The sequence below is a fragment of the Piliocolobus tephrosceles genome, chromosome 1 (genome assembly GCF_002776525.5).
Source record: "Piliocolobus tephrosceles isolate RC106 chromosome 1, ASM277652v3, whole genome shotgun sequence".
In the NCBI taxonomy this organism is placed as follows: Eukaryota; Metazoa; Chordata; class Mammalia; order Primates; family Cercopithecidae; genus Piliocolobus; species Piliocolobus tephrosceles.
In genome coordinates this window covers 210605448-210619591 of record NC_045434.1, presented here as the reverse complement: position 1 = coordinate 210619591, position 14144 = coordinate 210605448, and the positions used below count along the sequence as shown (strand labels likewise).

Genomic DNA, 14144 nt, shown 5'->3' with positions numbered 1-14144 from the left:
AAAATGTACAACTCAATTTGGAAAAATCTATATCAAAGTTTAAAACCAAAAAAGAGTAATTTTAAAGTTTCAAGGGCTAAATTCAGTACATAAATTCATTCAAAGGAGCTTCACACTCTGCAGTATTGAAAAAATGAGATGGCCTGATAGCTTACTATCAGCTTCAAGAAGATTAGAGTCGGCCGGGCGAGGTGGCTCACACCTGTAATCCCAGCACCTTGGGAGACCGAAGCGGGTGGATCACGAGGTCAAGAGATCGAGACCAGTCTGGCCAACTTGGAGAAACTCTGTCTCTACTAAAAATACAAAAATTAGCTGGGCATGGTGGCAGGCGCCTGTAGTCCCAGCTACACAGCAGGCTGAGGCAGGAGACTCGATTGAACCTGGGAGGCAGAGGTTGCAGTGAGCCAAGATCGCACTACTGCACTCCAGCCTGGAGACAGAGCAAGACTGTCTCAAAACAAAAAAGAATGAAGATTGGAGCCACGCCCGGCTTCTTCACTGCTGTATTCCCAGTGCCCAGCAGTACCTGGAACATAGTGGTCAAAAAGTCTGCTGACAGAATGAACATATTGTTATTCTCATTAAGAGGTATTTATTTTTTCCTTTTTTTTTTTGAGATAGGGTCTCACTCTGTCACCCAGGCTGGAGTGCAGTGGCACGATCACGGCTCACTGCATCCACAACTTACCAGGCTCAAGTGATCCTCCCACCTCAGCCTCCTGAGTAGCTAGGACTACAGTATGCATCATTACGTCCAGCTAACTTTTGTATGTTTTGTAGAGATGTGGTTCATCACGTTCCCCAGGCTGGTCTCGTCAAACTCTTGGGTTCATGTGATCCACCTGCCTTGGCCTCCCAATGTGCTGGGATAACAGACACAAGACACTGTGCTCAGCCATTTAAGAGATATTTCTATGCCAAATTAATGCAGCATGATTTGAGCTAGCAGGCTCAACAGTGATTTCGTTTTTTTTTTTTTGAGACGGAGTCTCACTCTGTCGCCCAGACTGGAGTGCAGTGGCGCGATCTCCGCTCACTGCAAGCTCTGCCACCTCCTGGGTTAACACCATTCTCCTGCCTCAGCCTCCCTAGAAGCTGGGACTACAGGCGCCCGCCACCATGCCCAGCTAATTTTTTTGTATTTTCAGTAGAGACGGGGTTTCACCGTGTTCACCAGGATGATCTCCATCTCTGGACCTCGTGATCCACCCGCCTCGGCCTCCCAAAGTGCTGGGATTACAGGCTTGAGCCACTGCGCCAGGCCTTTTTTTTTTTTTTTTTGAGATGGGAGTCTCGCTCCATTGCCAGGCTGGAGTACAGTGGCATGCTCTTGGCTCACTACAACCTCCGCCTCCTGGGTTCAAGCAATTCTCCCTGCACCGGCCTCCAGAGTAGCTGGTATTACAGACGCTTGCCACCATACTGGGCTCATTTTTTTTACTTTTAGTAGAGACAGAGTTTCACCATGTTGGCCAGGCTGGTCTCGAACTCCTGACCCCAGGTGATCTGGCCACCTTGGCCTCCCAAAGTGCTGGGATTACAGGTGTGAGCCACCATGCCCGGCCTTCAACAATGATTTCTATTCCTTCCTAAAACTCAGAAATTTTTTTAAGACTTAAAATGACAGGCGGCCGGGCGCGGTGGCTCAAGCCTGTAATCCCAGCACTTTGGGAGGCCGAGACGGGCGGATCACGAGGTCAGGAGATCAAGACCATCCTGGCTAACATGGTGAAACCCCGTCTCTACTAAAAAAAAACAAAAAAAAAACTAGCCGGGCGAGGTGGCGGGCGCCTGTAGTCCCAGCTACTCCGGAGGCTGAGGCAGGAGAATGGCGTGAACCTGGGAGGCGGAGCTTGCAGTGAGCTGAGATCCGGCCACTGCACTCCAGCCTGGGCGACAGAGCAAGACTCCGCCTCAAAAAAAAAAAAAAAAAAAAAAATGACAGGCACTTCTAATGCAGGCCAGCAGTTAAATAAATCATTAGGCTAAAAACAGAAGTGCCAACATAAGTACAGCTTCCTAATTTGTTGATTGATGATATAATTTACAGCCACTTTACGACAAATTGTGAACAACATTTCTCTAGAGTGAGTTACATATATTAATTTTCTATGTTTAAGTTCCTTATATATTACAAAAAGTGTTTACTTCAAAACAAAGCATGAGGGAGGGTCAGGAAGCAGACAGCGAGCAATGGGGACAGGAAATGAGTGGGTGAACCACATAGAGACCCAGAAGAGGCAGGTGGAAATAACTTCGCCAGGCAGGACTGGACCATGTATTGCTCACCAGGAGGCCACAGAACTTACTCAGGTAGGTGAAGACAAAAACTGAGGAGCCATGTCTCAAGAGGAATTCTACCTTGGGCTACAGATCAAGCAACTGAGTTTGGCATTCTCATATTATTTAAGAACAAAAGCCAGGATCACAGACTGGGGCAATGACTATTAGAATAAACGGTGGAAACGGTCTCACATTGGTTATTTTTGTGAAGAACAATGGCCTCCATGCTTGACCTGGCACCACCAGCAAGAAAAGCAGGAGAGTGGAAGGATAGGGAGGCGCTGGGAAGTCTGACATCATCTGCAGCAGATCAATCCAGCAAGCAAAGAGGGCCAAGAAATGGGATCACTGGAGACTTGCCAGGAAAAAGAAAGAACTGCATGAGAGGACTCCGAACCACCTTGGAGTCATATTGACAAAGGGCTCATGAGGTGATGAGCACTGGAACTGCCATTATAAAGCCAGGGAAACGTGGACCCTTGCAGACACATGTGGCTTTTACCAGGTACCTCAATCTTTCTCCCCAATCCTCGTCCTCAACTCTGCTTCCTCAAGCAGCTCTCACAGTGAGAGTCCTGTCTTCCCTGCCTGTGGGTCTGGCCATCATCCTGGTTACCTGGATGAGCATCTTGCGCAGGAAAGGCATGACAAACGCAGGGTTCATGCTACTGAGTCGGCCCACAGTGCAGATGGCCAGCTCCCGGATCTCAAACACCTGGTCATTCAGAGCCACAAACAAGGCCTGCAAGTTCTCCGCCTGGGCCAGGTGTGCATCAAAGCGCTCGTCCAGGGATGCCAAGACACAATAGCGAATGTCAGGGTCTGCAAGAGCAATGGAGCCTTTGAACATTTCTTCATGACCCAATCACTCCAGCCCTTCCCAGCTTCCATCTCCACTCCCATCAACGTAGTGGGAAGATTCCAGATGCTTTCTCTCATCTAACCTCTGTTACTCTTTTCTCTACTCATAGGAGTGAAGACAAAGAATTAAAGGCAGATTATCTTACACCAACAGGCTAGAGTAGCCACGCCTAACACGCTTTGGCAGAGAAATAGCTGAATATCAGCTTGTTGAGGCCGAAGATCTCTAGAAAGGCCACGTAATGAAACTGGCTACTCCCAACTGCCCTAAGCTCCTTAACTCCCCTAGATTGCTTCTGTCTTGGAAGCCTTACCAGGATCTGTTATCCCAACCACGAGTAGTTTGCTAAGCACATCTGCCACCACTTGCACTGCAGTCTGGCTAACCACATGAGCATGGCCACTGATGAGGTGGATGGAGGGCGTGAGCAGGCGGGAGCAGGTGCGGGCAGCCTCCATGCGGATCTCCTTGTGCTCACTGTTTAGAAAATGATCCGCACAGTGGCGAACAAATTGGGTCAGAGAGTGGCCTGGATAGAAAGGCAGAGAGAAAACAGAATAAACACTGCTGTTGCAGACAGGTAGGTCTGCAGCTTGCTAGCTGAATTTTCCATTTTGAGGCTACTAATTCTACTTTCAACCAGATATTGATCAATAAGATACTGACCCAGAACTCTTTTTTTTTTTTTTTGAGACAGAGTCTCACTCTGTCGCCCAGGCTGGAGTGCAGTGGCACGATCTCCGCTCACTGCAAGCTCCGCCTCCCGGATTCATGCCATTCTCCTGCCTCAGCCTCCTGAATAGCTGGGACTACAGGCGCCCACCACCATGCCCGGCTAATTTTTTTTCTTTTCTTTTTGTATTTTCAGTAGAGACAGGGTTTCACCGTGTTAGCCAGGATGATCTCGATCTCCTGACCTTGTGATCCTTCCGCCTTGGCCTCCCAAAGTGCTGGGATTACAGGCGTGAGCCACTGCACCCGGCCTGACCCAGAACTCTTAAAGGGTCACAAGGGGGCTTTCCATCAGCAGAAAGGCAAAAGCGGGTGGTGAAGGAGCAGGGAAACAGATCAAAGGTATGCCCCAATCCTAGCCTTTTTATATTCCCTTCAAATAATAAATTAGTTTGTTTTATTCCAACTCAACCCCTTACATTCTTAGAGGATAATACAATTCTTGATCAAATTTACCGTGCCTGTTTTAGTTCCCAGATTTAAATACCAGACAAAGAGTCTATGTAGGCTGGGTTTAAACATAGCTACTTTCTATTCACTAGAAATAAATGATCACCAGTGTGAATCAATGTGAAGTGGAGGAACTGCAATAGAGAAACCACAGGTGGCTGTCTCCAGACAGCATGTTCAGGCTTTCTGTACTTGCTTGTTTCCCTACAGTCTTGACCAATACTACCTATATGATCTTAAGCAACTTCTCCTCCTGAAGTATATCTCTGTGGGGTATTATTGTGGGTTTACTTGCAGTTTAGAACTACACAGTACAGTACTTTTAGAAATCATACCGCCAGCCGGGCACAGTGGCTCACGGTTGTAATCCTAGCACTTTGGGAAGCCAAGGCAGGCAGATCGCTTGAGGTCAGGAGTTCCAGAACAGCCTGGCCAACATGGTGAAACTCCATCTCTACCAAAAATACAAAAATTAGCTGGGTATGGTGACACACGCCTACAGTCCCAGCTACTCAGGAGGATCGCTTGAACCCAGGAGGTGGAGGATGCAGTGAGCTGAGATCGTGCCACTGCACACCAGCCTAGGCAACAGAGAGACTTTGTCTCAAAAAAAAAAAAAAAAGAAAAGAAAAAAGAAAGTATACCACCATAGACATGGAAACACCCAAAAGCCCTTGCTTATACATTTTAAAGCATTACATATCATCTCAGCTACAAGGAAGTGAAAAAGTGAGGACATGAGGGGGATCTGTCTCTGAAGCATTATTTCCTTGGATCAATGTATACTTTCCCTCAAATCATGTGCCCCCAAACTCAGTATGGGACAAAGAAACAAATAGGAATTACCAACATATGGAAAGAGTCTAGGAAGGACGAGCTGCTATAGAATCAGCTATCCCGTCTCTGGGATCACAGCAAGATCCAGGAAGTCTAGATACTTCCATTCCTTTCCCAAAGTTTCCGGCAGCTCTCACTGCCTTGCCAAGAGACATTATAGTTTCTTACCTTCAAATTCAAAGCTGCCAAGCGTTCGGAGGGCAAGAGTGATGCTGCCCACATCGCTGGCCTCAGGGAGGGTTGTGAGGCCAGGAGAGGCCAGCTGATGGGCCAGGCCCTTGGGCATGCCTGGGTGGCGGAGCGGTTTGTGCATAAGGACCAGGGACAGCATTTTCAGTAGCCCATCTTGAATGTCCTTCTTTAGCTGTGGAATCTGACGGCTCAGGTCGTACAGCACTGCAGTGAGGGCAGGGCTGAGGGGAAGGAAACAAGCCACATAAGGGCTGGGCACATGACACTCAGTCTGTTCTTGGGAAGAAACAGCTTTCTCTCCCAGCAAGGGGATCAGGCCTCTGTTCTTCAGAGTAGAAAGGATATTATAAAATAAGAATAAAAGTGTAAACTCTCTTGGCTTAGTCTCAGATATCCAAACAATCTGTGAGTTTCTGGTTCTCGTCACAGAAGACTTGCTCACTATAATTCAGCCACTACAGAAGACCAAGTCTCAACAAACGCTCTGGGAAGCAGATTTAAAACACTGTCCTTATTTTACAGATGAGGAGAGATTAGTTTAGGAAGCTTAAGCAACTTGCTCAATGATAATATACACAGTATTTGCAAATATTTATTGAGTACTTCCTATATGCCAAGCATGGTGCTAAGAGTGACTATATCATGAACCCACAGCAACCCTAGACAATAGGAATTACTATTGTATCCACTTTTCAGATTAAAAGAAAGAAATGAGGCCAGGCACGGAGGCTCATACCTGTAATCCCAGCACTTTGGGAGGCTGAGGTGGGCGGATCACAAGGTCAGGAGATTGAGACCATCCTGGCTAACATGGTGAAACCCCATCTCTACCAAAAATACAAAGAATTAGCCAGGCGTGGTGGCAGGTGCCTGTAGTCCCAGCTACTTGGGACACTGAGGCAGGAGAATGGCGTGAGCCCAGGAGGCGGAGCTCGCAGTGAGCTGAGATCGTGCCACTGCACTCCAGCCTGGGCGACAGAGCGAGACTCCTCAAAAAAAAAAAAAAGAGGCTCAGAGAAATTAAATAACTTAGTCAAGATCACATAACACGCTAGTGATGAAACTAGGATTCAGTACTAGCCTATGTGTTTAGTCTAAGCTATCCTGTCCATCCAATTGAAAGTGCAAACAACCACGCCTCACTCTTTTAACAGTCCCAACACTTGGGGCCAAGCCTCACATTGATATAGGGCAAGCTCAGGTTTCTGACACCCACCTTAGTCCTACTGCCAGCATGGGCTCCAGCAGCTCCTTGATATCCTGCTGGATGCTTGGCCCCATTGCTCGAGCCAGCATGCTGATGCAAGTGAAGACTGTGGCGTCCACCTGCATTGCCTTCTGCCTCCTGCAAAGAAACCAACAGTGGTTAGTTGAGACATCATGACATTCTTTAATGTCCCACCTCAGAATCACCTTGGGGCAAGGAGAACAGGTTACTCAGGCAGGGCTACCACAGATGGGTGTGCAAGCCATCCACAGCACAGTTCAAAGGGGCCCATCACATCACAGTAACTATAGATGTGTATGTTTCTACAACAATCCAGCAGATGGCAGTAAAGTGTCTTAAGGAAGGGGCCCTTTTTCCGAATTCACACAGCTGTACCATATGGATTAGTGTGGTGCTCACCAAGATACTAACGTAGGAAGGGAGCTGAAAAATGTGTTCATCAGGGACAAGAAGGCAGTACACAGCCATCGTATTTAAAGAAATTCTTCTATGATGAGAATGCGGGGCTTTAGAATGGAGCCAGGCGCAGTAGCTCACACCTGTAATCCCAGCACTCTGGGAGGCTAAGGTGGGTGGATCACTTGAGGCCAGGAGTTCGAGACCAGCCTGGCCAACATGGTGAAACCCTGTGTCTACAAAAAAATACAATAATTAGCTGGGTGTGGTGGCACATGCCTGTAATCCCAGCTACTTGGGAGGCTGAGGCAGGAGATTTGCTTGAACCCAAGAAGAGGAGGTTGCAGTGAGCCAAGATTGCGCCACTGTACTCTGGTCTGGGCAACAAAGTGAGACTCTATCTCAAAAAAAAAAAAAAAGAGAAGAATGAGTGGGGCATATTATTTCACCACAGCAATCTTCGCTAATAAACAGGGAAGTATAAAGACAACCCTGAGACAAAGGGTGAGGAACACTGACCCCCCGCCTTAGCGAAGACACCCTGGCCTCTCCATCTGGCAGGATGCTGAGGGAGTTTCTCATATTGTATTCCCCAGAAGGTTTAAAGAGGTGGAATAACGTATTTAACCTTAGGTCCCTAAGGTTAGGGAAAGATGACCCTTAGGTCCCTTCAGTTCCAGTCAAGGATTCCTCTCTTTAGGTCTTATATCAAAATAAGACTTCTAAAAGCCAGAGAAAAAAGCAAAACTAGCAGATTTCCAGTAAATAATAACACTGAAAATAGCACTGACATCTCACGTGTTCTCAGAGTATTCAACCTCCCCAAATAGTTCATATATGTTATTTCATTTGGAAAAGCTTAGAATTCAACTGAGGAAGGGCTATTCTTCATATGATTTGCTATACCCTGGAGTCTAATGATGCAAAAAATGGCTTAAGCTCTGTGGATCTGGGATAGAGCGTCCTTCCTCTCCAACCAAATGAAGCGGAAGGTGAAATCGTAACAGAGGTGCTTACTTATGGGCGAAGTCCTTTGGGGGCAGGGCTGCTCGGATGATGTCCAGCACTCGAGGCAAATAGACCTTAAACTCAGACCTCACAGCCACAGAAAGTAGCCCCAGGGCTTGGAAGGCTGCTGTACGTTCCTTCTCCTTCTTGACACAGCTTAGGACATGGTTCATAGTATCTTGGAGGTACTGAGTATCTGAGTACAGAAAAGACAAAGTAGATAGCTCCAGGTCAGGGTTAGGGTCTATACATCAACAGTAAAAGGTGCTATAAAGCAATTCAGTTTAAGAATAAATTAAGAAAGTTGCCAGTGGCTCATGCCTGTAATCCCAACACTTTGGGAGGCCAAGGAGGGAGGACTGTTTGAGGCCAGGAGTTCGAAACAGCCTGGGCAACACAGCAAGACCCTGTCTCTACAAAAAATAAAAATTAGCCAGGTGTGGTGGTGCACGCCTGTAATCCCAGTTACTCGGGAGGCTGAGGCAGGAGGATCGCTTGAGCCCAGATAGTTGAGGCTGCAGAGGGGTGTGATCGTGTGCAGTGCTGCACTCAAGCCTGAGTGACAAAGCAAGACCCTGTCTCAGAAAAAAAAAAAAAAAAAATCCAAAAAACACAACAGGTTGCCAAAACAGTATCATGTAATTGTCTCTATTACTGTTACATTTTGATACAAGAATTACATGCTCTTGCTTAAGAAATATATGTCAAACATTGTTTAAAAACAGAAGATCTAAACAATTTTACATTATAATGAAATTTGAAGTACGGTCATGGCCCAGGTGCAGTGTCTCACGCATGTAATCCCAGTACTTTGGGAGGCTGAGGAAGATCACTTGAGTCCAGGAGTTTGAGGCTGCACTGAGCCAAGAGCCATGCACTCCAGCCTGGGCGACAGAATAAGACCCTGTCTCAGGGCCAGGCTGGTGGCTCATGCCTGTAATCCCAGCACTTTGGGATGCCAAGGTGGGTGGATCACCTGAGGTCAGGAGTTGGAGACCAGCCTGACTAACATAAAGAAACCCCATCTCTACTAAAAATACAAAATTAGTCGGGCACAGGGGTGCATGTCTGTAATCCTAGCTACTCGGGAGGCTGAGGCAGGAGAATCACTTGAACCCGGGAGATGGCGGTTGCGGTGAGCTGAGATCATGCCATTCCACTCCAGCCTGGGCAACAAGAGCAAAACTACATCTCATAAAAAAAAAAAAAAAAAAAAGGACCCTGTCTCAAACTAATAAAAACCCAGTACAGGGCCGGGCACAGTGGCTCACGCCTGTAATCCCAACACTTTAGGAGGCCGCGGCGGGTAGATGCCTGAGTCAGGAGTTTGAGACCAGCCTGCACAACATGATGAAACCCCGTCTCTACTAAAATACAAAAAATCAGCCGGGCGTGGAGGCGTGTGCCTGTAGTCCCAGCTACTTGGGAGGCTGATGCAGGAGAATCGCTTGAACCCGGGAGGTGGAGGTTGCAGTGAGCCAAGATTGTGCACTGCACTCCAGCCTGGGTGACAGAGCAAGACTCTTGTCTCAGAAAAACAAACAAAGAAATAAACAGTACAGTCTTGTGGCACTTAACAATGTTTGTGTTAACAATGGACCACATATATGTGGTGGTCCCATAAGATTATAATACAGTATATTTTTGTGTATCTTTTCTATGTCTATGTTTAGATACACAAACATTTACCACTGTTTTATAGTTGCCTATTCATTACGGTAACATGCTGCACAAGCTGTAGCCCAGGAGCAATAGGCTATACTACAGAGCTAGGTGTAGAGTAGGCTATACCATCTGGGTTTATGTAAATATATTCTATGATGTTCATACAAGGATAAGTTCTCCTAAGGACACATTTCTCAGAATGTATCCCCATCGTTAAGTAATATATGACTGTAATACTGAACACTGTTTGCAATAAACAGGCCATTCTATTCAGCTTAGGCCTGGAAATCATTTTGCTATTACCCAGAGATTTTTGTGACAGTTATATTTAATAGAAGATTTAGTCTGTAATTTGGAAAGCCACATGTATATTTTCACTAAGTTTACATAAGCCAGTGTGCATGGGTAGGCGATTCTCATACAATTCAAGCTAAAGTGTTATTTCTCCTCTGAAAGCTGGAATTTCCTGATTCTTGCTTCTTGTGTATTCCTTCTTCTCCATTGATGTTGGTCCCCAGTATTGGCACCAATAGTACACATAAAGTAGGACAGAAGGGAAAACCACACACCCCTTAGGAAGTTAGGGGTGTTGAAAGCTACCAGAACCACATGTAGACAGTGAATTAGACTCCTAAAGCAGCACATATCATGACTGCATTTACTCTGAGAAATGTTTTCTCCCATGGCTTTTGCGGTCAAATGACAATGAGGCATGCTGGGGCTTGAAGACAGATCAAGGTGATACAACCCTAAAATAAGAGTGAGTCAACAAGAAAAACTAGGGGGATAGCATTTCGGCAGGAAATGGGCTAAAATCCAGAGTATAATTTCTTGGCAAGGCGCCACGGCTCATGTCTGTAATCCCAAGCACTGTGGGAGGCCGAGGCGGGAGAATTGCTTGAGCCCAGGAGTTCAAGACCAGCCTGGGCAACATAGTGAGACCCCATGTCTACAAAAAAAAATTTTTTTTAATCAGCCAGGTGTGGAGACTCACGCCTGTGGGCCTACCTACTTGGGAGGCTGAGGTGAGAGGATCGCTTGAGCTCAGTAGGTCATGGCTGCAGTGAGCTGTGACCGCCATCCCTGCACTTCAGCCTGGGAGACACAGCAAGACCCTGTCTCAAAAAAAAACAACCCAAGAGAGCATAATTTTCTTTTCTGGATTTAACACTCTGAGAGATTAGAAATCTGACTTTAGAGATTTCAGTCCAGTCTTGGGAGTATTTTTTGTATTTCTAAAGCTTATACCACTGAGAAGTTTAAGCAGTAACTTCCAAACTGCAAGCTTTAAACAAATAGTACTTATGCAATGAAGCGAATACTTATAGGGGGTGCCCAGGCTGAATGTCACTGGCATATTTTGGCAAATTTAATAAAACAACTTTGACTAACCTTTAAAAAGAGAGCAACAACAATAACAAACACCCACATCAAAAGAAGAAATCTAGGGCCCTCTGAGCCTTTGTATCCTGCTGCTAGCAGCCTTCTGAACTTACAAGGGTAACTTACAAGGGTAACATGCCAGACTTTCATCAAATTTGGCCTAGTTATTAGTTTCTTTTGAACCACAGACTTTTAATCCAAGATCATTTAAAGCTCTACTGAACAGCAGCCTGCCTGGTCACTAAAAAAGAGAAAAGCTGCTGGGTGCCAGGCTGGAAGAATAGAAACTAACAAAATATGGGTGATTTTCCTCCTGTTATTTCTCTCTGGTTCAGTGGTTTTATGTGGCTGATTGTCAAGTCCTCAACCAACACGTTCTACTTCTTTCGAGCAGTGTGTTTCACACCTGACCAGCTACATTTCTCCCGTGGTTTGTCTGGGCTGGGTGGCGTGAAGTGAGTCTGTGTGCCAGGGAATAGGGTCTGCTGAGGGCCAGGCTGGCCTTTTGCTTATGTTCTTGGCTCTCACTGGGTCCTGAATGCTTCACTGAACACAGGCAATGAGCACCACGGTAAAGTGGGAAGACATGTTCAAGACTGGGTGCCTGTGCTCAGCAAGTAGGGAGGTAAGACAAGGACATTAAGTATGAACAGGCAACTGGAACATTACAAATTTTATCTCTACCCTATTTCCAAACCAGATTTGAAGTAGCCTGAGGAGGCTGTAATAATATATAATGGTTTCCATTTATTAGGGCTAACTCTGGGCCAGGCACTACAGTAGGCGCTTAGGCATTAATGCTGCTCATCTTGGGAGGCAGAGATTGTTATTCTGATTTTACAAGTCAGGAAGCTGCGGCCCAGGTAGGTAAAGTAATCTGTCCAAAACCTCATGATTAAGGGCAGAGGTGGGGTTCATCTCAGGTCTGATGCCAAACCTTTCCATAGCTGAGGGCTATGACGGAAGAAGGAAAGGACATTTACAGCTGGAGCAATCCAGGAAGGCTTCGTTGAGAAGTTGGAATCTGAGTTGGGCCAGGTTCAGGAGCCAGGGATTGATGCTGCCTGCAAGTGGTGAGGCAGCTTGGTGACCACCTCAGTGACAGAAGCAGGATGATCCCCAAACCCTCCCTCACAGAGCTTTGACGTAGATACTGCACAGTAGCTACATCAAAACTGCCCGCCCTTTGGTCTCTTTTAAGTCTACTTGTGAACTTGTTGGCATCCATACATGAGAACTTGCTTGGCCGTAGAACTGCCTCTCTGCCTACTTGTTCTGATTGTTCCTATGTCTGCTGCCTCTGACATTAGTGGAAAACCTGAACTAAGTATCACTGAAATTGGACATGAGGCAAAGAAATCAGAGATTCGTTGGCACTGCTTCAAAGGAAAAGATACTTGGATTTTCTGGAATCACCTGTTCCCTGTTTAATTACCCTGAGATGGGTAATGATGTCTTCCATGGACATCCTCACCTGTGAAGGCAGAAGGTCGGAATGCAGCCAAGCGGGGCAACAAATTAAGGATTGTCATTTGGATCAGCGAGTTCTTGCTATTCCTGCATTTCAGCACCCACTGGCATACCTGAGAGAGGAAGGATAAAGGGTTGGCAGGGGAAAAGTGAGGTGTGGAGCTTGGGAAAAGAAGGAAAGGGCCTCTCACCACCTACCTGATCAAATTTCTCCTCCATCAAGTCTCTGCAACACCGGCTCTCCACCAGGGTGGACTTAGCTGGGCTGGGGGAGGCCCCAAATCCCATGAGGCCTTGGTGAGAGCTGTACCCCAGCAGCCCCACCAAGGCATTTGACTGCTGGGGCTGTACAGCCTGGAAGCTGGTGAAGGGGGTGATGTGACGAGGTTTTGTTCCAAAGCCCATGAGATCTTTGCAGTACTTGTCGTGTACCAGCTGCTGCTGTGTGATTTCTTCCATTTCTTCCCTTAGACGCTATATATATAAGGAAAAAAAAAATCATCTTTACTTATAACTGGCATTCAAACTGGGCACTGTGGAGTCTACAGACCACTACATTTGCCTAATCCCAAAATGCAACTACTTCCAAAGTGAAGGGTGGCCACTCTTCATGTTTAGGGTTATAATTTCCCCAGAACCTTGCAAGGAACCTGATTTTGTTCTAAGTTAGGCAGAAGAGCACCACCTACTGAAAATAAAGCAGCAGCAGAGGGCTGCCTTGCCAAGGGGTCTCACCTCCCAGGACTCCTCACTTGGTTTGGAAAGGCTGACTTGCATATTGCTGTGACTACTGACCTAAGCCACCGCAATGAGGCTTGCAAAGGTGATGGGAGGCCCCTGCCAGCATCCTGTTAAGGACTGTCTCATCTATTTCTTCCCCCGTGGAAACCCAGGTAAAAACTTAAGCAGGCCGGGCATGGTGGCCCATGCCTATAATCCCAGTAATTTGGGAGGCCGAGGTGGGTGGATCACCTGAGGTCAGGAGTTCAAGACCAGCTTGGCCAACATGGTGAAAGCCCATCTCCATTAAAAATACAAAACATTAGCTGGGCGTCGTGGCGCGTGCCTGTAGTCCTGGCTACTCGGGGGCTGAGGCAGGAGAATCGCTTGAACCCAGCAGGCAGAGGTTGCAGTGAGCCAAGATCGCACCACGGCAATCCAGCCTGAGCAATGAGAGAAATTCTGTCTCAAAAAAACAAAAAACAAAAACTTAACCAAGCAATTTTCTCAGAATCCTAGGAATCCACAGGTGGTGTGGAATAAGCTGACTGAGAACTCATGTCTATTCCCTTTACAAAGGGCTGCCTAATTACTCATCCTCAGCCAGAAGCAAGGGCTCACACCCGTAATCCCAGCACTTTGGGGGCCGAGGAGGGCAGATTATGAGGTCAGGAGTTCGAGACCAGTCTGACCAACATGGTGAAAACCTGTTTCTACTAAAAATACAAAAATTAGCTCATTGTGGTGGCACATGCCTATAATCCCAGCTACTCGGGAGCCTCAGGCAGTAGAACTGCTTGAACCCAGGAGGCGGAGGTTGCAGTGAGCCGAGATCACGCGAACTGTACTCCAGTCTGGGTGACAAAGCAAGACTCAGTCTTGGGGCCGCAGGAGCAGGGTTGGGGAGTACTCATC

At 46.8% G+C, this 14144-nt stretch overlaps 1 protein-coding gene across 3 annotated transcripts in view; it reads right to left on the bottom strand.

Annotated features, from left to right (window-relative positions):
- The window catches only part of MTOR (mechanistic target of rapamycin kinase), a 151048-nt gene that overhangs the window by 125064 nt on the left and 11840 nt on the right, over positions 1-14144 (bottom strand). For 2 of the 3 annotated variants that reach the window (XR_002726332.1, XM_023191944.1), the window contains exons 7-14: positions 12708-12983; positions 12514-12622; positions 12023-12103; positions 8001-8187; positions 6576-6704; positions 5336-5580; positions 3462-3677; positions 2903-3108 (exon numbers count right to left, since the gene is read on the bottom strand). Coding sequence is in view for 2 of the 3 variants with exons in the window: in XM_023191944.1 (XP_023047712.1) it covers positions 2903-3108; positions 3462-3677; positions 5336-5580; positions 6576-6704; positions 8001-8187; positions 12023-12103; positions 12514-12622; positions 12708-12983 (1449 nt within the window). In the remaining variant the exon portion in view is untranslated. The remainder of the gene's footprint in view (positions 1-2902; positions 3109-3461; positions 3678-5335; positions 5581-6575; positions 6705-8000; positions 8188-12022; positions 12104-12513; positions 12623-12707; positions 12984-14144) is intronic. The other variant, XM_023191945.2, reaches the window with a different exon arrangement.